Here is a 25157-nt window from a genome sequence, read left to right on the forward strand (position 1 = left end):
CAAAGAGGAATGAAGGGAAGAAGGCGGGGATGGGAATAGTAAGCACAGAGGAATAAATCAGACATAATTTTCCTATGATCATATATGAATACATGACCAGTGTAGCTCCACATCATGTACAACCACAAGAATGGGAAGTTATACTCCATGTATGTATGATATGTCAAAATACACTCTATTATCATATATATCTAAAAAACAAATAAAAATAGAAATTTTAATGTTTAAAAAAATAAATAACTCCCTTCTCTATGGGTGAATGGAAAAAGAGAAATTTGCAAAACAGAATTGTCCTCAAGTTCTGAGGGAAGATCACCATACAGCAGTCTGCTGGCCAATCAAGTTTTCACATGAAAGTGCTTATATACATAATATCAGAACAAATTTGAGATACTGGTCATTTAAATCTATCCAAAGCATTACCCTTTGAACTCCCCTAAAGAAAAGAAGTTCACCTGCCACAGCCACATCTTGACCCTTCAAGTTTTCTCCTTGACTGGGCTTCAGGCACACTGACCTCTGTGACTCTCCAATCACACAGCAAGGGTCCTGCCCTGACGCTTAGGGCTGCCTCTTAATTCAGCCTGGAAATTTCTTCCCCAGATATCCATGTCTTACCCCCTCACCTGCCTCACGCGTTCCCTTCTGAGGAAGGCTTACTATGGCCATCTGACTGCTTCCTCCTTCTGCACCCACAGGACTGGGCAACCCGCCTCACCTCAGTCTACTCTTTGTTCTTTCCTGTGACCATCTTCTACCATTTACACCTGCACGTTGGCTTACTACCGATTTGCCTCCACCATAATAGGTAAGACCCATAAGGCCAAGATTGGGTCGTGCTGGGCATCCAGAACACTACCTCGATACAGCAGGGGCTCAGTATTTTTGGTAGGAATGAATGAAGACTGTCAGCTGAATGGTACCCAGCACTGCAGGGAAGGCAGAGCTTAAGGCAGGGATGGAACCAGCAAGACTAGGGGAGAGGGAGTCTTCTTTCCTGACTCAGTACTGATTCAGGCTCCTTGTCCAAACCCTGAAGATGCAGAGGAAGAAATGAAGAGCTAAGACAAGAGAGAAGGAGGGAGGGAAATGACCAGAGTTGATGAAGAAGAGGAAGAAGTGGCGAGAGCACATATCTGAAAAATGGTGGAATAAAGCTTAGATCTTCAAGTGGACGGTGAGCAAACTTCCACGTGCCCCTGCCTTTCTCTCTTGCTGAAACTGAAACTAGCAAAAAGATAGTTTTAAGGCCCAATAAAACTGCATGATTTAAACAGACATTACTAATTGTCAGCAAGCAACAAGGACTTGCTGGGGCACCATAACCTATTTCCCGTCATATGCCTAGTAAAACCAGTCCATCACCTCTGTATCCAGCTCATTGGCAAAGACAGATGTGATTTTTTTTTTCCTCCCAGTCTTTGGCTGATTTTTCTCATTAGTACAATATTTTAGTAGTAGGTAGAAAGGCAGATCTCATGCATGTTTTCGAAATGAAAATCTCTATTCTTTGGTCATCAGAAATAATTCAACATTGTCTAATTTGCCAACACAGCTTGAGTGTTTAATCAGAGTTAGTCTCTGGGCTAAGTGCTGACGTTTTAGGATGATACAGTGACACCCTATTGTAACTTAATCCAGTGCTTTTCATCCTTCTCATTTATCAGTAGATAAATCTCAAGCTCCATCTTCCAGACAGAACTCTCTGAAGAGAACTGGCTTCCTTGGAACAATTTCTTATTACTGATTCACAGAAGAGATGTATCTTTTGTATATTCTCGCCAACCAGTGATACACTTATTTAATTTCATTTTCCCATTTCATATCATGAAAACAATAGACTGGGTTTGTTTTCCAAATACAGAATGTTACCATATTTTGTTATAGTGATTTATGACATTCCCTCACTTATTCATCTGATGTTCACTGAGCACTACGAGATGCCAGCTGTCTGCTACAGTTGATGATGATGATTAATAAGGAAAACAATATCTAAACTTATACACACAACCCCAAAGAGCTTCTCCCCACTCCCCAGGACCTGTCCTTGAGATCCACCGATCCAGTGAGATGACAGGAGAATGTCAGAAGAAACTACAGTATCTGTGAGTTCTCAAGACATACATCTTAAAAATACATGTTACTAATTTCTTACCACTATAAAAAGAATGCATCATCAATATAGAAAAGGCTGAAAATACAGAAGAGTGGAAGTGAAAGATTCATAACCCAACCACCAGGATCAGCTAATGTTAATGGTTTAACACATTTTCTTCTAGTTTTTTTCCTCTTATGGGATTATTTTTACTCTAATAGGAAAAACAACTAGAAAGATATGAGAACAATATGAAGAGAATTAATCCCATAAAGGAACCTAACACAAGAGCTAACCAATGAAAAGGTATACCATGTTCTTGAATAAGAAAATAATATCACAAAGCAGTCCACCACTGAAAATTAGGATATTCATTCATGTTAATTATAGCAACAAGCCTAACATACTCTGCTTCTGTTTATGGTCTTTTAAAATAAAGCTGCATAATTTTTTAAAATTCATATGGAAGAATAATCATTGAAAATTACACCAAAATATAGCTAATGATGTGAGTGAGAGCATCAAAGTTCACAAATGTTAATATGTATTATATATATGCATATATATGTATTTTATATATGTATTATATATAATATATATATATATATATATAGTGATCACAGCAATACAAAAATATATCAGTGGAATAAAGTAAATGATTTTTAAAGAGATACTAGTACAATTTGATTTATTAAGAAAAAGTTTATTTCATATGTGATGCTTAAATGATAGACTATTCAAATTAAAGAAAATACTATTGAACCTCACACTTTTAGACACACAAAAAACTCAGATGTAAAAAATAATAACATGTTAAAAATGGGAAAAGAGAAAATATAATTTGTAGAAGAAATTGTAAGAAAAAAAGATGTGAGATATCTTTTAAAGTAAGGAGATCCTGAATCTGTAGAGGAAGAGAGACAAACTAGAGGCTGGGGAAATAGCTCAGTTGGTAAAGTGCTTGCCTTATAAGCACAGGGCCCTGGGTTCAATCCCCAGCACCGCAAAAAAAAAAAAAAAAGATAGAGACAAACTGAGTTTCATAAAATTACTTTTTAAATTTCATGGCAGGATAACTACAAAAATAAAATCAAAGGAGAATTTTTTTTTTTTTTGTGGTGCTGGGGATTTGAACCCAGGGCCTTGTGCTTAAAGGAGAAATTTTTGATGGGGAAAGATATAGTAACTAATGTGACAAAAAAAAAGTCTATAGAAAAAGTTGTTGGATATCCCTAAACATTAGAAACATTAAAAATTACAAGCACAATAAGATATTTGCTCACAACTGTTAAAATGGCTGTTATGCAAAAAGAAACATTTACAAGATAATACACTGTTGGTATGAATGTAAATTAGTACAACTATTATGGAAAACAGTATTTTTCCTTAAAAATTAAATATAGAATTACCATAGGATCCAGCAATCCCACTACTATGTATATATCAAAAGAAACTAAAATCAATATGTCTAAGAGGTTATCTGTACCCCCATCAATAGCTAAGATATGGAATCAACCTAAGTGTCCATTGATGGATGAATGGATAAAGATACTGTGGTGGATATACACAACAGAATACTGTTCACCCTAAAAAGGAAGAAACCCCTGTCATTTGTAACAAAATGGATGAACCTAGAGGACATTAGGCTAAGTGAAATAAGCCAGGCACAGAAAGACAAATCCTGTATGACCTCTGTTTTTTTTAAATTTTTCTTATCTTATTTGTTCTAATTAATTGTACATGACAGTAGAACACATTTATACATTTTGATAGACCATACATAAATGAGTGTAATTCTCATTTTTTCTGATTATACATATTTGCATGACCTCTCTTGTATGGAACGTTTTAGTTCCTCTCATAGAAATAGAGTAGAATGGTGGTAACCAAGGGTTAGGGAAGTTATGCAGATGTTGATCAAAGAATACAAAATTTCATTTAGATAGGTGGAAAAAGTTCAAGGGTTCTATTACACAACACAGTTACTATAGCTAATAATAACATTGAATTCTCAAAAAGTGCTAAGAGAGTAGCTTTTAAGTGTTCTCACTACAGGAATAATTTTGTGAGATAACACATGTATTAATTAGCTATATTTAGCCATTCCACCACATATATATATGGTTCAAAATACCATGCTGCTCATGATAAACACATGCAAGTTTATCTGGTAATTGTTTAAATCTATAATATAAATATAAGGACATTTGTAAATAAAATAAACTATATATGTAAAAGGAAATCCAAAGGACTAACGAAAATGAAAAAAAGATGTTTAACCTTGTTAAACATCCAAAACTTTGGAAATTAGGGCTGGGGATGAGGTTCAGTGGTAGAGAACTTGCCAAGCATGTGCAAAGCCCCAGGTTCAATCCCCAGTACTGCAAAATGTATTAAAAAAAAAAAAAAAAGGAAATTAATAATTTATTCACTTGATCAGCAAAAATTTGAAAGTGAAGAAACAGGAATGCCAGTGGAAAAGTGAGGAAAACAATACTCTCAAACATTCCTATTAGGACTGTGATTTGTTATATTTTTAGAAAATAATGTGGAAAAACCCATTAAAATTTAAAAATACACATACCCTTTGAACCAGCGGTCCTACTTCTGGGAATTACACCATAAAAATAAAACCACCAATAGTTAAGAATATGTGTCTAAGAATATTTGTAGTGACAGCACTTTTTTTATGTGTTGAGAACTTTTCACAACAGAATAAACTGATGAAAGAAGATTACTTGTATAAATTTTCGCAAATTCCTACCTCTTGCAACTATTGAAAAGAATAAGATACATGTACAGTTCTAAGGATTCCCAAGATGCATTGCAAGGAGAAAACCAAGGTATAGAGTAATATGCACACATGCACACACTCCGACACACATTGTATATGCAGTTGATCCCCCATGTTAAGACAAATGGAGACCATTCCTCTGAATATCAGTGTGTACATTCGTATAGGGTTGTGTGAGAGAAGAGTAGTGGGTGCACATCAAGCTGTATGTGTTGGTTTCTCAGAAGGAGTATGGAGGAAGCAAAGAGACAGGAAAGAAGGAGGGCGGACCAAAAGGAGACTGTGGCATGACAGGAAACACACAAGGCACAATAACCAAAGAAAATGCAGAAAATAAAATTCTATCTATTATTGGAAAGATCCAGTAACAGAGTAAGCTCACATACAAGGTGACACAAAATAGTGACTTTATTTCTAGATGGAATTATAGACAATTTTCCCTTGGAATTTTGAAAGAAAGTTTCTACAATACAGTAATTTTTAAAGAGAAAAGAAAAGATATCTGAAAACATCCCTTAAAAACCTTAAAAACAGCTTTCCCCTTGGACATTCTGTTTTCACTTTTAGGAATTTATATTAAGGAAATAAAGATGACACTTCTTAAAACATCGAAATATTTAAATAAATTCTAATATTAAGGCTATAACATAACCTCAATTTGCAAAATATATACCTGTATGTGTGCATGTGTGCATACATATATATGTTACACATCTATACTATGTATGTATGTGTGTATTATACAGGTGTATTATAAAAGGAAATTATTCCGTCTTGAATTGTCACTAACATTATACTGTGGAATCTTTTCATGTTATTCAATACACACATATATGTGCACATGAACTTGTATATCTATACACATACATATTACCAAGAAAAAGACTAAAAGAAAATGTGCTAACATTATTACAAATTTCTGTGGCTTATGAGATTATAGATGATTTCCACCTACATGTTTTTTCTTTTCTAAACTTACTAAAATAAGAAGGCACCCTACAATATGAAAAAACACAATACCATTTTTAAATGGAAGCATAGAAAGGTGGTGGTTTCCTCTTGAAGTGAAGTATGACACTTCCAGTTGATTCTAAAAGTTCAGAGGCATAGCCTTCCTCCAGGGCTCCTCCAGCACCCAAACACAAGTCTCACACACCCATTGGTTAAGAGCAGAAGCACAGAGCCCTAGGTGACCACACTATGCCCATCTCAGACAAGCTTACAACCCTAGGACCCCATAAACCCCCACATTTCCAGGCAGACTCTCAGGGAGGCTGCTCTGCCGAGGCTGCAGAGAAAGCCTTCCATGATTCCAAACCTGCTTTTCATGTTAACTCTGCTGAATGGCACATGCCATTTATTTCTCCATCTTTTCAGTTAGAGCAGATGCCTGAAGTTTGGACAGAGGACCCCAAACTGGAGACACTCCCTCCATTTTTTCTCTTGCTTCTCCTCCTGCGTGGAAAGAATTTCAGTTGAAACATAAGGTAGAGCCAGTGTGGGAAAGCAAACAAGACAATAGTGCTTGTTTGGGACCTGGTGTGCTCTTGTGCACAGCAGGGACAACCAGTAAGCTTTGTTCTCATCCCAGGAAATCTATCCTGAAAGGACAGACAGGCCAACAAGGTACCCAGTAACCTGTGAGGTGTGCTCCTTCCCTCCCTCTCCCTCCCTCCTGTCCCTTGGAAGGACTCTTGCTTCCTGGGTGAACAAGGATTCCCCGATACATCATTTTTCCTGTGACCCATCAGGATTGAAGAAAGATCAACAGAAACATGGTGAATTTCTTTAAAGCACATTAACCAGTTTCTCTTGTGAAAGTAATTTGAAGAAATGTGTTCTGCATGTTTGAACTGAGTAAAAATCCCAAAATTACTCTGTAGAGCTTTTCAATGCTCAACTAGTAACAAAATGTCATCTACACTTTGACAGATAATATCATATTATTATTTAACCATGTGTCTAAACAATAGCTAAGTGTTGCAATGGGAAGAAAATGTAGACTTGGATTTGGGCGCTGTGTTCATAACTGATTCCAGCTCCAGGTGTCTGGCTTGTTCTGAAATCATGGAATTCCAGATGACTAAGATTTTCACTTGTTGTATACATATAACTTCTGAGTAGATAGAACGTAGTGATCCATCATATTTAATATTATATGTCAGGTCAATAATGTGAGTAGAAAACTAGTGTAATCACCTATGTGTGTGGCATTATTATGTAGACAGGCAAAATAAATTGAATAAACCATAACCAATTAGACTTCACTAACCATAATCAGAGTGTGTTTATGCTTGCTGTTAGGTTATATACAGACTGATAAATTAATAAAAGAAGCCCCTTCCTCCTGTCACCTGACACAAAGAATTGTAAAAAAAAAAATACTAAAATATATTTATTGGGTTGTAATTTACTTAGAGACAGATTAAAGCAATGCGATAGAGTCAAAACTAGAAGAAATCACAACAAATAGACACCAAGTGAGAATATAGTAGAGAAATAATATACTCTAAATAGAGAATGAAGTGTAATGGTTGCTTGTTTATGAATGAAAGTGAACACATTGTTACATTGTAGTCAGTTCCTGATCATTCAGGTGTGATTTACCAGTGCTGTGGATCGCCCTTCCCTCTGCTATCCTGTGCACGTTTGTGTCATCTCTTTCCATCTTTAGGTCAAATTTCCAGAACCCCCAAAATCATATTTACCATTACCTATCATAAACCGGGAAGCAAAACCAATGGTCTGGTCAAGGGACCCCTTCCACTCTCTATTTTGGTACAAAATCCTGTGACACATTCTCACTAGTTGGAGAAAAGTCAGCCTGAGGACTGATGGAAGAGACTGGTTAGCTAATTTTGCCTGTTGTCTTTTTAATAAGTAAAATTGATCTAGATATATTTAATCAGTTGACTTTATTAAGTGTCATTTATAAGCAGGAAAATGTACTTATAGGATGACAAAAAATTGAAAAGTCATTGTCCATGCCTGGTAAAGACACAGACTCAGAGTTCTCAACTTGAATAAATGAGCTCTAAATGTTAAAAAAAAAAAAGAAAAGAAAAGAAAAGAAAATCATAAGCATCTGTCCCACACAGTGGGGACACAAATACCAATTCACAGAGAAATTTGAGCTCCTCATTTCAAATGGATGGTGAGAGTCTATGGGGAGGAGACTTCCCATTTCATTACCACTTTCTGTATTTCCGCCAGTATCAATGCCTTTCGCCTGCCTTCACCTGGAAACCCCTACTTACAGTGGCCAAGATCCTGAATCCCAGTCTTGTTATACCACTTACCAGAGAGGTGGACTTCAGAAAATTACTTGAGTTCTCTGAGCTTTAGTTTGCTTCCCTAGAAAGTGAGTGTACAGACACCCACCCCTAGAGACCAAATGAGTTATCTTTATAAAGTACAAAGCACCAAAATAATGGATAACTGTTATTACTGTCATTTTATTAACTACTTGACTGAACTCACCGACCCCAGGAATGAGAAAACTAGACCATGAAAGACATAGGACTTTAAATTTAGAGAGCTCGTGGGGAACCCCACATGCAGACACTCTGTAACCTATTAACAAACACTTCATGTATTTCCTTTTTTAACCTTCAGGTTCTTTCTACTTAAGACCAACATTTCATATTAATGGAGCCAAATACATCTGAGACAGGAGAAACACTAATCTTTGGGGTGACTTATAAGTGGAAGAGCAGCTGGCATGGGAAAGAATGATTCTGGCGTACCACCTAAGTGTTGCGGTTACTCACCATTAAATCCTGAGTTCCATGCCAGCTAGAAGCCTGATGGCTTTGTTTCAGACCTCTTTCAAAGTCACAGCAATAGCAACCTTAGACCTTTCTGGAATAGTCAACTTCACATCCGGGACCTCAAAGTAGGAAAAGAAATGCAAGACTATTCAGAGACCAGAGGAGCGGATGGGAACACAAAGGGAGAAAGGAAGTAGGATGATATACTGAAAATGATGTGGGGTCCAAACTCCCAGGCTTTGCACTGGTTCTCCTAGCATTTTAATCTAGATAGAGACTCGTGTATTTGTTAGTACTCTGTCCTTCCCTTTTTCCATTGTCTTTCCCCTTGCTGTCCAAAAGAGAAATCAAGCTGGCTACACTAGGTTGGCAACTAGCTCCAGGCACTGTCTTCTTGGAAGTGAGAAGCTGCCGCAGCCGTGCCCCTGGCTCTGCTGTGATTCACATGAGAGTTGATCTGCGGTTGCTCAGACGCTTAATAAGGTATTAGAACCATAACTGTCTTTGATTCTTAAGCCAGAGCAATTTTGGGGGTGGGAGCTTCTACATAGCCTGCAGTCAGCTTTGTTCTTGCAGACAAGTTCAGAGGGCTTCACGTGCCTGGGGACAGTTGATCATCTCCAGCATCCTCAGAAAACCGACCTAACCAGTTCCACAGCACTTCTGAGGACAGTGACTAAGCCTGGAATTGGTAATATTATTTAACATTTTGATTAGTCACCAAAGTCTTTGCCTAGGAAACCTTCATTTCTTAAGTAAGGTCTCACCAAAAACTTTCCTGAAATACTTCACCAAAACTACTAGTTCTCCAATTAGGTCATCTCTCTGAGCCTAATACGCCAGTTTGGACCCTAGTGAGATCAGGTTTAGCCCTGGCCTCTCTAGCTGATTGACAGACAGACGTAGGTCCATACCCTGACCTCCCCTGCAATTCAGGCAGGTTACATAAAAACAAACCTTACATATTATTAAGTTGACCCAGGCTTCTTGGGCTTTTAATTTTGAAGGATAGCATGGAATTTACAAATAAGAGGGGATTTAATATAATATATCACATGCCTACTACTGGATTCACATACTGCAAAATAACTACACAGTTTCTCCAGCAGGCTTTAGGCAATGGTAACAGCTTTCATTGTAATATAAGCATGGCTTTCCAAAAGGGTTCTGAACTAGTTTTAAAATGTTTTATGGAGCAAATAAGAAAGGACTTGGAGGTCAGTGAGTTATTTTCTCTTTAAATTTTAAATAAAAATGATCTGATTATTTGGTAATCACAATACAAAAAAAAGTCTGCTTTCCCACCTAAATGCTTTTTTTTCCTGATGAAACTGCCGCTTGTCACTTTGAATAATTAAATTCCATAGGAAGATTTCCTAATTATTGAAAATATAAGAGGTCTATTGGCATACTACTCTGCATGTGTCCAATCTTGTCTGAGAATGTAAGAGTTATGTCTCTGGTTTTATATAGTAACTGAACATATAAAGTCTACATTCTGAAGATGTTCTCTGATTTTAGGGTTAAATACAAACTCACATCTTGTGTCTAATTAACATCAGACAACTGGCAAGACAAGAAGGAAGTTGTGAAATTCCAATAAGGAAATGTTTCACTTGCTAGCAGCTATGATAAAACTATTAGAGAAAGAAAATAATATTTAAAGGATTTTTTTAAGTAGGGTTTTCTATATTGAGAATGAAATATTGAACATTGTAGATAAGTTGGTCAACCTCCCTGATAACAACTAAAGAAACTTCAACCACACAGTAGTCTAGGGGGACTTTTTAAATGGTGGTAGTTCAGATTGTATCCTGCACTTGAACTCAAGAAACACACCTGTAGTACTCCTCAGAGAGCAAATGTACTGCTAAGCCCCTGGCAATACCTGCTCAATAATCAAAGAAATTAAATGAAAACTCATTCCCCAAACTGAGGGTCAAATTAGATTTTATGTATCCCCGAAAGAAGCTGAGAAATAGGGAAACTAATAGGATCACCTACTTTGATGGTAGTTCAATTGAGATCTGAATCTACATCCTTTCTGGAAAGAGCCGAGTTGAAATTTGATACTGCAGTCCTGAACAGGATAAAGAGATTTTTGTGCTTATGTCTTCTTGGTTTTCTTCTTCCTTTTGTTTTCTAACAGAGTGGGATGGTTTCATAATTTGGGTGATTTCCAAAGATCTCCTTTATGAATTCTGATTTTATCCCCCACTTAAATAAAACAAGGTAATTAAAAATAAAAGTAGTCTTCCTTATTAGTGGCACTGAAGAATCAATGTCTCCCTTATCTGCTCAGATCAAGTTCCCTGATCATAGTTTCTATGAAACTAAGTAAATAGCCTGAGCTATTTACCACTGATGTAATTAGTCATTTTGATTCATTTACTTATAGGCCATAGCCAACTATCTCAACTCACATCCAGGGAATGACTTTAATTTCTGCAGATTCATTTTGCCATTAGCACAAAACCTCCTGGTCCACAATGTCTCAAAACCTGTGTCCAGCACAGTCATCTGTGATGGCTGTGTGGTTTTACCAGATAATCAGCAAATGACGAATTAGCAATGCCATTTAATACATGGTTTCAGTCCATTGCTTCTACAACTTTCTTAATCCTTATTTACTTGTAAAACTGCTTTTGAATTTCTACTTTATTATAAGGTATTTCAATGGACTCCCTTGGAGGGCTTCAACAATATGCCACAGGGCATTTTTTACTATGGGTTTCAAACATCAACTTAAGCTATTGAAAATCAGGTCCTGGGGTTTATTTGTGCTTGTTTGTTTGTTTCTAAAATGCTGTATCATGACTCCCCATGTACAAAACATAATAACGTGAAAAAAACTCATTTAATTTCTTAACTTTGTTTTTCCATCTGAAATACTAGTGTGCCTGTGTCTTTTCCTTATTCTAAGCAATAGTGAACTTAATTTATGAACTTTTCTCAATTAAAAAAAAAAAAAACCAACAAATGGAAAGCATGACATTGAATGAAAGAGTTTTGACAATGACCGAGTCTACACTGACAAAGGGGATAATGATGGATAGCTAGAATTTGGAGTTGGGAAACATCTGCTCAAAGTGAGTAGCTTATGGTTTCCACATTCAATTTTTAAAAATACCACACTGACTCTGAGACTTTTGGAGGTTTTATTTTTTTTCTTTCTTTTTTCTTTTACCAAAAACAATGCAATCCACTTCTAACAGACTTGTATGCTTCCTTCTCAGGTTCTGCTAAAATTAAGAAGGTATAAAAATTGCCACATGAGGACATGAGAAAGGCGAGAGAGCATCAGAGTTTTCAACGGAAAATTCGCCAGCATGCACTGTGGAGGGTAAAAAGACTAATGAAATACAACGTTCAACAAAACTGTAAAAGACCCACCCCCTCCGTAAGTCAGTTTTCTCCACCAATTCAACCCACTAGTCTAAAACAGTGGAATCCAATCCCTGGAAATACTCAGGATTAGACATGTCACAGATAATAATACAGATATGGAGCAACTCTGCACAAACTTACAACAACCTCTGTAGCGAGCCTCTTTTATTTTTATCCTCGTCCTTCAGTCTCATTCTAAACAACTACATGAAGAAGGCATTGGCTGTTATTCAGTAAGTTTGAACCGTGGACACTGACCAAATTTCTTGACATTCCACCTCACTCCTACCCTACTTTCAGTCCACTTTTCCCCTCCACAGTGACTTTCGGATCATGCATTATCTGGTTTGGCCGTCTCTACTGCCCACTTCAGATAATTGCTCAACTCTCCATTTGGCTTTTGGCTGGGTAGGCTTGACCTAAGAGAATGGATGAAGGAAGAGCCAGAATTTTCCTTTGATGTCTTAGAACTTGGGATTCCATTATATAATCTACCATAAATCCTGGCAGTCAGATTAACATCAACTTCCAAATTTACCAGAGTATGACACTCCTACTTGATTCATGATGGATTCTGACATTTCTTAATTAATGTGAACTCAGTCCTTCAGCGTATCAGTGATAAGACACTTTTCTTTAGTGTAGTCTCAATAGTTTTGAGGGTTTCCTTGATTAATTTTTCTCTTCTGCAATCTGAGCTTCATTATGCCAAATGTTCTAGCTGGCTTTTTGCCTCTAAGGTTTAAACTCACAGATGTTTCCTTGTGGCCACAGCAAATACCACTCCTCTGAGAATTGGTTTGATAAATAAAACTAACAATAAATTTAGAACTAAAGAGCTGGATAAAGAAGTCAAGTGCACCCCACATTGGTTACACTTTTGTACGTCTATAAATTTCTCTAGTGCACCCAGTTCTCAAACATTGATAGTAATGGATTCTAGCAATCCTATCAACAAATGAAAGCCTTAGATAATCCCGAACCCTCCTTCTACATAACAATATAAATCCCCTTTCCTACTGAACATATTACCATAGCTTCTAACAAGTAGAAAATTGGCACATTGAAATTTCATTTCCATTCCAAGTGCTGAGGGAGGAGTAAAATGGACAGAATCCAGATGGTGAGAAAGAAGTGAAATGAGGTTCCCACATCATCCAAATGTGAATAACTTGTGAACTGTTCTAAATGATTAATACTCAACTACTTTAATACAACTTATGCAACATGAATGCCGCAGTAAGCAGATCTTTACTTTTTGACTTTTCTTTTCCTCGAAAACACTTTTCTATGAATCTTTTTTGTTCCAAACTAGATCTAAAGTACCTGTCTGCTTACTTTGTGCAGGTTGAGTGATCTAAAGGGAAAGACCATCAAACCAATATGAGCAATGTTCTTCCTGCTGAGTGGTACAATATCACCTTCTCTCTGTACGTCTCTGCTCAAATACAAAAGCCAGGTGTTAGCCACTGAGCACTCTCAGAAGTGAAGCACCAGCCCTGGAGATTTATTATAAATGAAATTAGATTATTGAGTGCACTTGGCCTTTTCTCCCACCACAGACTGCTCTTTACCATTTTTCTTTTCATAATTGTTGCCCCTGCCTTTTATTTCCCTGTAAGAGGAAAGAGGAAGAGAGAAAGTCCAACCTTCCCACTTTCTTCTACCCACAATCCCTGGAGTCAGCTCCCCATTTCCATAATGCTAAGCATTTTGGCAGTGGAAAGACAAATCATTTCACCTTTCCAACTAGAACCCTGAGTTTATGGGATAGTGATGAGTCTGTCTCTTACTCCCAGACAGATGCCTATCAGTTTGATTGGGCTTATGATGGTATCTGAACTCACTGTTCTAATCCGAGGTGGCTGCAGGTAAGAACCACCAGATTATCAAAGGTGCAGCCTCAGAGACCATGTGGTTTCCTAGTTCAACGCCCGTGTCCATTTTGTGAGAGAACTGAGGCCTCCAAAGTCAAAACTTTCAGTGCCCAACAAAAAATATCTATTTAATAAGTATACACAAAAATTATAATGATCCTATTAATCACAATAAGATTAAGAGTTATCTTAGAGATGACTGATATTAGTAGTAATAGCACTATTACCAGTAGAGATATGAACTCCTTTCTTATGAATCTATTTCCAGTCCAAATAAACATTGTCCTATGAAAATATTCTGAGTAAATAGCCTTTCATACATATGAGGTGTGGTACCTGCCAGGTTCTAGCCCCTGGACTCCAGAATACCACTAGTTTAGTGCTTCAATGGGTGCCCGGTAGTTGTCAAACCCAATTTACAGTTAAGGATATAGACCTCAGAGTCTGCAATTATTTGATAAGCACATCAGTGGCAAAGTAAGATCTTTTGACTCCCACTTGTTTCTCCATTAGTCATTTTTGGAACAAAATCTTCTCTACAACCATAAATAATCATGGTTTAAAGAGCAATTCCTAAAATATTTATTAAATTGTTCGATTTAAGTTGTTCCCTTTAAGTGAATAGTTCACCTCTCTTGCACTATTCAGATCACCTCCATATGGATGCACTCATTTATCATCTGAAAACTCCAAACTCTACAGTATTTTCCTAAATTTAAGGCATTATTTCTTTCTGACCCTACAGCAAAATCTCTAATGCTTACGCTATGAAGTGCAAATTCCCCAAAATGACATGAACTCTCCATTCCTAGATCATCTCCTACTGCCTCCCTGCATATGTCCTAATTTCTATCAAACTGATAATGATTCCCCAAAGCCTTTACTGTGCTTATTTTCTTCCCTTTCCTTACATCTTCCTGTAGAGACATTGCCCATACATCAAGGTCAAGGTCAAAAACCACTCCTGCCTGAAATCACCCCTAAACACCCTGCGCCAACTAGAAACAACTTCCTCTCTTCCTTTCCTACTCCTCACAGAACTCATCCCTCTCAAAGCACTTATCACATGCTACTCCACTGTTACCTGCCATTATGATATAAAGGGTATATTATAGTTATTAGATAACAGTCATATATCATAGCCAGTGCCCTGCTGACCATACCTAGTAAGAGGATGCCTAGGAATCCAAGAAATGTCAGGCTCAGTCAAACACAATTACGCCCCAACACCAGTGAGTAGCAGGCTCTTCCCGGGCACCTGTGAGCAAACCCCATTTCTGAGCCTGAGTAATTTCTGTTCCGTGGGAGCAGGGTCTCTAGGACAAAGCCTAATGAGCCACAGTGGCGTCCTGTAGTAACTGCTCATTTCCTAGGTAAAATTAGGGAAAGAAGTTAACTATGTGGGTCGAATTAAATTATATTTGGCTCTGAGTAAACTTAATCCCTAAATATCCTATAGTAAAACTCAATGCAAGTAGGACTTCTAAAATTCCTACATATGTGGGTATGTGTGTATTTGTCACATAGATTTAAAGTAAACGATACCAAAATGACAACTTACTGAGGCCCTAAGCAACATAGTGAGGCCCTGTCTCAAAATTTAAAAAAAAAAAAAAAAAAAAAAAAAATTTTTTAAAGGGCTGAGGACGTGGCTCAGTAGTTAAGCACCCCTGGGTTCAATCCCTGGTAACAATAAATAAATAAATAAAAGATATTAAAATGAATTATTACATATGATGTGATCATCTTTATTAAGCCCCTTTTTCACAAGGTTTTAAGAAAATAAATCCTGGTTTACTACTGGTTGTAGTAAATCAAAATTAGAGTACAAAAGACAAATGCTTTTTGTCAGATAAACTCAAAATTGCTACTGGATTTCTTGGTGTCTCCTGGAAGGAAATATCCCAATAAGACCATTTCTAAGAATAGCAGAGGAAGATGGGTCTCAGAAATGCAGATCACTTCTCCTATGTTCTTGGATAGACAGAATTAATATTGTCAAAATGGCCATACTACCAAAAGCACTATACAGATTTAATGTGATTCCCATTAAAATTCCAATGAAATCCTTCATAGAAATAGAAAAAACAGTCATGAAATTCATTTGAAAAATAAGAGAACCAAAATAGCCAAAGCAATCCTTAGTAAGAAAAACAAAGGAAGAGGCATCACAATACCAAACCTTAAATTATACTATAGACCCATAGTAACAAAAACAGCATGGCATTGACAGCAAAACAGGCAAGAAGACAATGGAATAGAATAGAAGACACAGAGACAAACCCACATAAATACAGTTATCTCATACTAGACAAAGGTGCCAAAAACATACAGAGGAGAAAAGGGCTTCTTCAACAAATGGTTCTGGGTAAACTGGAAATCCATATGCAGTAGCATGAAACTGAACTCCTATCTCTCACCCTGCACAAAACTCACCTCAAAGTGGATCAAAGACTTAGGAATTAGGCCAGAAACCCCACACCTATTAGAAGAAAATGTAGGCCCAACACTCCAACATGTTGACTAAGGAACTGATTTCCTTAACAAGGTTCCTAAAGTGCAAGATGTAAACTCAAAAATTTATAAATAGGATGGCATCAAACTAAAAAGCTTCTTCACAGCAAAGGAAACCATCAAGAGCATGAAGAGAGAACCTACAGAATGAGAGAATATCTTTGCCTCCTATACCTTAGATATGGTGTTAATTTTCAGTATTTACAAAGAACTCAAAAAACTTAACACCAAAAATTCAAATAAACCAACCAATAAATGTGCAAAAGAACTAAACAGACACTTCTCAAATGAAGAAATATGAATGGTAAACAAATACATGAAAAAATGTTCAACATCTCAAGCAATTAGAGAAATGCTATTTAAAATTACACTGAGATTTCATCTCGCTCCAACTAGAGTAACAATTATTAAGAATGCAAGTAACAATAAATGTTGGCAAGAATGTGGGGGAAGGAGTACACTCATACATTGCTGGTAGGACTGCAAATTGGTGCAACTACTCTGGAAAGCAGTATTGAGATTCCTCAGAAAACTTGAAATGTAACCACCATTTGACCCAATTATCCCACTTCTCAGTATATAGCCAAAGAATTTTAAATCAGCATACGACAGTGACATAGCCACATCATGTTTATAGCAGCTCAATTCACAATAGCTAAACTATGGAACCAACCTAGATGCCCTTCAACAGATGAATTGATAAAGAAAATGTAGTATATTTTGATATTTTGATAAGATGGAATATCACTCAGTTTTAAAGAAGAATGAACTTCTGGCATTTGCTGATAAATGGATGGAGTTAGAGAATATAATGCTAAGTGAAATAAGCCAAACCCAAAAAAACAAAAGCCAAATGTTTTCTCTAATATGCGGATGCTAATTCACAATAAGTGGTGGGCATAGGGAATAGAATTACTTTATATCAGGTAGAGGGGAATGAAGGGAAGGGAAGGGGTATGGGGGAGGGAATTATAATAGAGTGAAACAGACATTATTACCTCAAGTACATAAATGATTGCATGAACAATGTGATCCTACAATATGTATAATCAGAAAAATGAGAGATTATACTCCATTTATATATGATCTATCAAAATATATAAATGCATTCTACTGTCATATACAACTAATTGGAACAAATAAAATAAAATTTATTAATTTTAAAAGTCAGTATACTACAGCAAGATGGCACATCAATGCTCGTAGCAGTACAATTCACAATAACTAAGCTATGGAGCCAAACTAGGTGCCCTTCAACCAATGAATAGAGAGAAATTGTTGCATATATACACCATGGAGTATTACTCAATCATAAAGAAGAATAACTTTATGACATTTACCAGTAAATGGATGGAACTGGAGACTATTTGCCAAGTGAAATAAACCAATCCCAAAAAAAACAAAGGCCGAATATTTTCTCTGATATGTGGAAGCTAACCCACAATAAGGTGGGGTGGAGGGAATGGGGAATAGAAATTCATTAGACAGAGGGGAAGATGGGATGGGAAAAGGAAAGACAGTGGAATGAATCTGACATAACTGTACTGTGTGTATATTAATATACCACAGTGAATCTCAAGATCGTGTACATTCATAAAACTGGGGTCCTAATTAGATTAGGATATATTCCATGCTTGTATAATTATATAAAAATGGACTCTACTGTCATGTATAACTAAAAGAACCAATATAAATAAATAAATAAATAAGTAAAAATCTAAAGTGAATTTGAAAAGAAGAAAGAAATTTGGATCACAGGGCTAGGGAGATAGCTCAGTGGTAGAGTGCTTGCCTATCATGCAAGGAACCCTGGGTTCCATCCCCAGTTCCACAAAAAAGGAAGAAAAAAGAAATGCAGATCACCCATTTTCAGAAGAACCCTGCTGGGTTCTGCACCAGCCTTGGGAAGGAGGTGCATGTTGGGAGCTCAACTGCTAGCCATTTGAGAAGAGAACAGGTAAGTGAGATCCAAGGAAGAAGAAATGGCCAAAACCCAGTGGCACTCTCCTTGACCAGTGAAGAGCCGGAACCTTGACTACAGAGACTTGCAAGTTGCTTAACTTCACAAGTTCCCCAGACTTGTCATCTTGTCGTGGCCTGTCTCTTCCTCTTGTGATTGACAGTAACCACGAAGGTCCTGGACATCATCTCCAAGGCAATGAGAAAAGAGAGGTGGAAGATTGTGCCCCAGTTACATCCATTCTTAGCAGGAAAGCACGAAAGAATCAAGAGTCGATGACAATGTCAGCCTCAAATAAGAGACCAAAGCTGGATTAAGCTCCTGAAGGCCGGACTCACAGGACACCGCCACTCCACGCGAACAGCCAGTAAGAGTCTTCATGGTTTTTACAGCAGCAAGCCTGGGGCAGCTCCTAGGCATTTGTTTTCTCCCAATAAATCAGAGATCATCCCCCAAGTTTGCAAAGATGGCCCAGGGAGAAGGTCGCCATCTTCCCCCACAACCCCGTCCACACTGCCCTTTACTCATATGCATGTTTTGCCACGTGCCTAGGGAGCCAGAACTCTCTGGACCCACACTTCCATGCTGTCAGTTCTCCGGATGCACAAAATGACCTGCCTCTCCTACCCACTGCCCAGCACCACACCCAGGCTACCCTCACTCACCTGGTGACAAGATGTTACATGTAACTGAGTCATAATTTGTGTGTTCCCTGTAATAATTTGCATTTGATTAAAGTGAATTTTTCACAACGCTCTCTTACAGACACTATCACATTGAATTTTCATCAGTAGCCACAAAATTCTATTAAATTCAATATCATTATTCCCATTGCACAGATGAAGATATCGAGCCTTAGGGAAGGTATAATATCTTCTCTGAGCTCAGCCTGCTTCTCCAAGGTGAAGTCCACATCGAAGAGAGACTTTAGAAATGAATACTATTTCAAGTAATAGCAGGGAACATGAATTTTGAAATTAGATGCGTTTATCTTCCAGGGCTAGGTTTGTCATTTACAAAGCTGTATAATATGAGACAAATCCCTTACTTGCAAAGACTTAGTTTCCTCATTTGTATGTTGGGAGTCATATTACTGTTTATGACCTGGTGTTGGCGTGAGGATCAAGCGTGATATACTTATAAAAGTATCACACAAAATAAGATCTACCGAAACAGTAAGTGCTAATGTAATTGCTATTATTACAACATCGTGGGCCCGAAATACATGTGTGATCAGTGAGGGAGAGACTATTTCAGTTCTTTGGTACCACGCTGAATTAGGATTTAACATGCTCTGCATTCATGGGCTAAGATTTTACCCAACAAAGCAAAATGCTTTTTGTTTTTCTTTTTTGGGGGGAGGGTGGGGGTGGGGCGTGGTGCTGTACCACTGAACTCCACCTACCCCTACTCCTTGAAATATTTCATATAATGTGAAAAATTTTATAATGAAGTATTGCCATCTCAGCAAGATATTCCTGGCTACCTTTCTTATCCCAAAGGAATGTAACTATCCTACAGCCACAAAGCAGAGAAATAAGGGAATAAGGACATTGGAGGTTTCTGAGCCTCCTCTTTCAACACTTTGTACTTATTCAGCAGGTGGCTTTCTCAGTGGGCTGAACTGACCACCCATTATTTTTCAGGGTAAGTCCCTGGTTATGATCAGATGGATGCCAACTCCTATCAGTCATGGTACTAACCTTGAGTTCTGTTCATATATTTGCCAACATTTTTTTGAGCACAAGGCACCGTACTAGACTTGGAATGAAAACTACTTTCTTGTGTCGATTTCTATCACTTGACGAGTGCAAGTAATTTAATAAGTGGTTTAATCTCACTTTTTCCACTAAATTATATCTGTTGGCTAGTCTTGGTACCCTGCTTTGCAGATGAGAACCTCGAGGTCAGAGGTGAAATTCTGCCTGAATTGCACAGGTAGAGAGTGATGTAACTAAGTCTTGGAATTAGTCATATCCTAGTTATTTGTGTCTGAAACTTCACTCAAGAGTTATCTGGGATAGAAAAAAATGAGCTGAAAACAAGCTCTATAGAAGCATTTTTAGGAGCAAATGAATAGTGGGAGCCTCTTCAAACTCTAAAACAGTCACAGACTTTCAGAGAGAAAAATTTTATACTCCCTTGGAAAGAAGCATCAACTCACAGTTGTACAAGGTTTCGCTGTCGTGGTACAGCGGGAAAGGCCCAGAGGAAGCCTACTAGGATGCTGCCCCGAAGGCACACCTTTATCACTGCCATCGTTAGCAAGTGTCACCTGTAAAATACTTTTAAAATGGCGCCTTATTAGACTCTTTGCAGGGGCTTCACGGGTAGTGTCTCTTTCTGAGGAATTAACGACAGAGACTCAGCCCTGGTGGAGGTAGGTGGGCAGGACCACATCTCACCCACCATGGATGAAGAATATGCTGTGAGGTTTTCTTACCAGTAACTCGATGGTCTTCTCAGAGCTACCTCCTCTTTTTTTTTGCCTCTTTACAGAGCAGAGCTTTTCTCCATTCGGATCAAACAAAATTTCGACCAATGAGCCTCAGTCTCAGCATTTGTTCCAACCAACTGAGCTAAAGGAATACAGACAAATACTCAGAGAAGCCCTACAGACAACCAGATAAGAATGTTCAACCGGTACCAGGTGTCATGGTTACAGTGCAGGTTGCTTTAGAGTAAGTGTTAGGGGACAGGTGGAGGGCACTAGCTCTGAATCCTACACTGAATGAGAGACACAGAGTTCACTGAAATAAAAGGTAGTTGTTTGGTTTCATTCTCATTTAAGTACAAGAGCTTTATGCCTTTCCTCGACTGTCACCAGTTATAAAACAAAACAAGTATCTCCAAGAGCCTGAGAAAAATATCTTACTAGTAAATATACCCCTTGTGTTTATAATCAAAATTTTGCCTTTTTTTCCTGCATCCTGTCTCTGATGCCTACATTATTTTTTATTCTAATTTTCTGGAAAATCTAACGACACGTACAGTATTGTATCCAACTTCTATGGTAATGAGACTATGTCTTTGCATCCCAAGTTCTAGTTGGCACCCTTCATAGGATATTAATAAAACCAGAGCAAACATTTGCTTTTAAGAAATAGGACGGAATTTTAAAGAATAGAATGGGCTCTGAATCCAAGAACTCAGAGATTCCTATCCTACTTAATTTTTTGTTTGTTTTTTGGTTCTCTGTGCAATCTATGATTTAGTTCAAGTATTCCTACCTGGTTCCCCTAAGTTCACTCTCAACATTAATAAACAAGTATATTTTTATATTGTAAATATATATATATTTTTAAATATATATATATATATATATATAAATCTTATTCAAAACCAGACAAGTTTCCCAACAACCTTATATTTGAACGTACTCTGTGAGCTTATTAGATCTCACCCATAAAATCATTAAAAATCTGGTACTTTGGAATAGGAATCAGTATCATGATTTCAAGTCCTAATAAAGCCAACCCTTCTATTAAGAAACTTAAAAAAAAAATTGTTAATCATGTTGACTTCTACATGCATGTCAAAGAAAACAAAAACTGGTTAGCTTCTTAAGCCAGCATGAAACTTACGACTTAATGAACATTTCCTGAAACGTGTAGCATTCCTGTAACCAAAATGAAAGTATCCTGCCCTATCTTTTTGGACTACCACGTCATTACGGGAGCAACAGGCTACATGTGGTGCTGTAGTTAATGTGCACACCAACCGGCTGCAGAAAGTCATTAGCAGGTGTGTTCAGATAGAGAAAACCAGAACCACAGGACTCAAAAGAACTTGCCTAAAATCATGGGGCAATTTCAAGACCCAGTGTCTCGTCCTCGTATTGCTACCTCGCACAGCTTTTCAGAAAACTCATCTGCCTTCAGGAAATAAATAATGTTTTATTCCGATTGCTTAGTTCAAACTCACATGAGTTATAGCACCAAAGAAAGATTAAGGAAACAGTGTTCAGGCTAGTTCGAGATCACTTCAGTCATGAACTTCTAAAATTCCAACACATTGCAACCATGGTATCTCATGGCTAGAGCTGGATCCAATAAATACAGTTATCTGGGGCAGGCAGGAAGCCTGTCGGTGCTGTACAAAGGAGAGGCCGTCGGGTTGCCCTGTGACTCAGCTGAATCTTACTACCAAGTTCACATCAACATGCTAACATCATGATAAGACTTTCTAGGAACTTTGCAAAATACCCCTGGAGACGTGAGAGAGAAATGAACATCATTTCGCAAGAAAGGTAAGCTCTGAGCTTATACCCTGCTTGAACACAGTAGCACATTATAGCCAAAAGAAAAAATAATCAATTCAGAAGAAGAAATAGGAGTACCTACTTGAGGAGAAGAAAGTCACTCAGAGACTGTCTTCTTGTGGTAGAGAAGGGCAGCAGAAGGGGCCTTAACCTTTGCTGCCCGTTACAGAGCTGCTGAACAGGGAGCCTGCATTTTCAGTTTTGGTAGAAACCGTTCTGAGGCTGTTGTGACCATGAAATTAGGAAATGCAGAAACTCAAGAATAAAGAACTAGCACCACCATTTGACTGGGACTGGAAAATCTCCTTCAAATAATAAAGGCGGCAGTGGCCTTCCATCCAGGACTGATTCTAACTTGCTTAGCACTTCCGTTTTGATAGATGTTTAACAAGAGCAAAGTCATGTGTTCATCCACCCCCAAAATTTTTTTAATGTAATCCAGCCCATTTTCTGTTTACTCATAATAAAACTTGAAGTCTAGACAAATGGGGTGGGGAGTCAATAAAGCTTTCATTCAGCACATTTGGAACAATTTCGTTCATCTAAAATCAGCCACAGCTAAAAGCAGGAATGAGACCTACCTGTGAGCATCTTAGTAACTTTCTCTTGTCGCTGATTAATGACCTTCCCGACTTTGGTGACCTGCACAGGTTCAGCTTCTCTGACTTTGAACTCCTTCTTCTGCCCTATGATTCTTCCATAAACTGTCTGGCATGTTCCTGCAATTGTTTACAAGTTTATGGGGTTTTTGATTGTTGGTGTGTGTTTGTTTGCTTAGAACACAGTGACAAACATTCTAAAGTAGAAAAATGAGCTTTAAAATAATATTAAAATTTTTTAATGATATTGAAATTTTAATAGCTTATAAAGTCTGCTGTAGGCTATGTGGCATGTACTCTAAAGGACTTTTTAAAATACATATTAGCTTTTTCCATTCTGAAAGTCTGAGAAAGGCTAGTTTTCCGGAAGTGAGGGCGGAGACAGATGAAGGGAGGAGGAGGGGACTCTCTCTGGCCACTGTACCTCTTGGGCTCAGCGCAGAAGGCCACATGCAGGAGAGGCAGCTCAGAAATGGCTTAGGGAAGAAAGGAAACTGAAACTGTCAGAATCAACGCTTTAAACATTTTTTTTTAAATAAATGATCTCAACTGTCTTCAATCTTTTCCATTCTGGTGAATTAGTCCGTAAATAATTGGAATAAGCAAACTTGTCTGAGATTAACTTTTCCAAAAAATGTAGAGCAGGAGGCAATTTAGTTAAGCTGTAAAGTACTTGGTTGAGTTTAACAAACCTGAAATTTTAACAAGATTCACTTACATGAGGAATAATCATTTATACTAAGCAGTAAGGGAACTTCGTTAGCTTTTTATTGTTGTTGTTTATGATTTCTGGTAAGGTAAACTTTAAATGTTTTGAGCAGTTTAAATGTTTTAAAAGCAAAATACTTTTTCCAATTTAATTAAATCCTTCCATTATTTTATTTTTGAGAATGGATGAATTATGATTTCAAACAGCATTTAGCTTCCTGTTAAAATCAGTTGTGCACATCAATACAGGGAAAAAAATCACAGAGAGCAACAGTTCTTAAAATAGGACATTCAACAGATTTTAAACTAATTATAGATTATTTCCTTTTCTTTAGAAAATGTGAATATATAGCATAAATTTCATATAAAATATAAATTAGATTACTTACCCTTAAACAGTATTATTGATATTCACTTGCATTTCAGTATGTGCTTTCTTGAGCAGAAGAAAATTAAAATAATAGCAAATGTCTCTTGAGCATGTAAGTACAGGAATTTCACCCACTTTCTCAGGGATGTAAGTTCTACCAAAACTCAGATGCAGAGACCATGGGAGACTAAGCTTAAGTACCCATACCAGCTGGCAGGGGGGCTCAAACTCAGGCAGTTCGGCTCAAACCTCACACCTTCAACACTACCCTGTAGCATCTGAACCAACACAGGATCTCACACTATGAGAACACCCGAGTGTCCTATGCATCCTGGGGAGACAGTAAAGTTTCATCAGTGAATAGGTAAAGAATAATTTAAACAGTTTGATATAGAAAGTTTATTTTTAACCATTGAAGTTTATCATCCTAATGAGTTCACTAAAATTAAAAATGTGTGCTCAGACACATTGTTTTCAAATACTCTGTGTTTTCATACAGAAGAAAAAAAAAAAAAAAAACTCCTTTGAGGAAAAGTATCTAATTAAACTGTATTCACTACTATTAGAGGTGATAATGAAAAAAAAAAAAAACAGAACAATTTAAATGAAGCACTGTAATACAGCATAATAGAAATAAACAGGACAAATTAAATCTCATAAGTGTAATTCAGAAAGAAATATCATGCCTGATTCCCTAATACACATTTTTAAAATGAAAAATGAAACCCAACCTTTGTCAAAATCATGCTATCTGCTCTATCTTTACTACAAAATAAGAGGGCCAGCACACACTTATAATGTGTATGTTATAGAGTCATGTGG

The 25157-nt window shown here is 37.3% G+C and overlaps 1 protein-coding gene across 3 annotated transcripts in view; it reads right to left on the reverse strand.

Annotated features, from left to right (window-relative positions):
• The window catches only part of Esr1 (estrogen receptor 1), a 379897-nt gene extending 356614 nt beyond the window's left edge, over nucleotides 1–23283 (reverse strand). For 2 of the 3 annotated variants that reach the window (XM_047558193.1, XM_047558192.1), the window contains exon 1: nucleotides 23240–23283. In XM_047558193.1, coding sequence (XP_047414149.1) covers nucleotides 23240–23249 — 10 coding nt within the window. In that variant the 5' untranslated portion in view covers nucleotides 23250–23283. Of the gene's footprint in view, nucleotides 1–22740; nucleotides 22879–23239 lie in introns of those variants that run through there. The other variant, XM_047558194.1, reaches the window with a different exon arrangement.
• Nucleotides 23284–25157: the final 1874 nt, after the last annotated feature.

Source organism: Sciurus carolinensis, chromosome 7 (genome assembly GCF_902686445.1).
Source record: "Sciurus carolinensis chromosome 7, mSciCar1.2, whole genome shotgun sequence".
Classification (NCBI taxonomy): domain Eukaryota; kingdom Metazoa; phylum Chordata; class Mammalia; order Rodentia; family Sciuridae; genus Sciurus; species Sciurus carolinensis.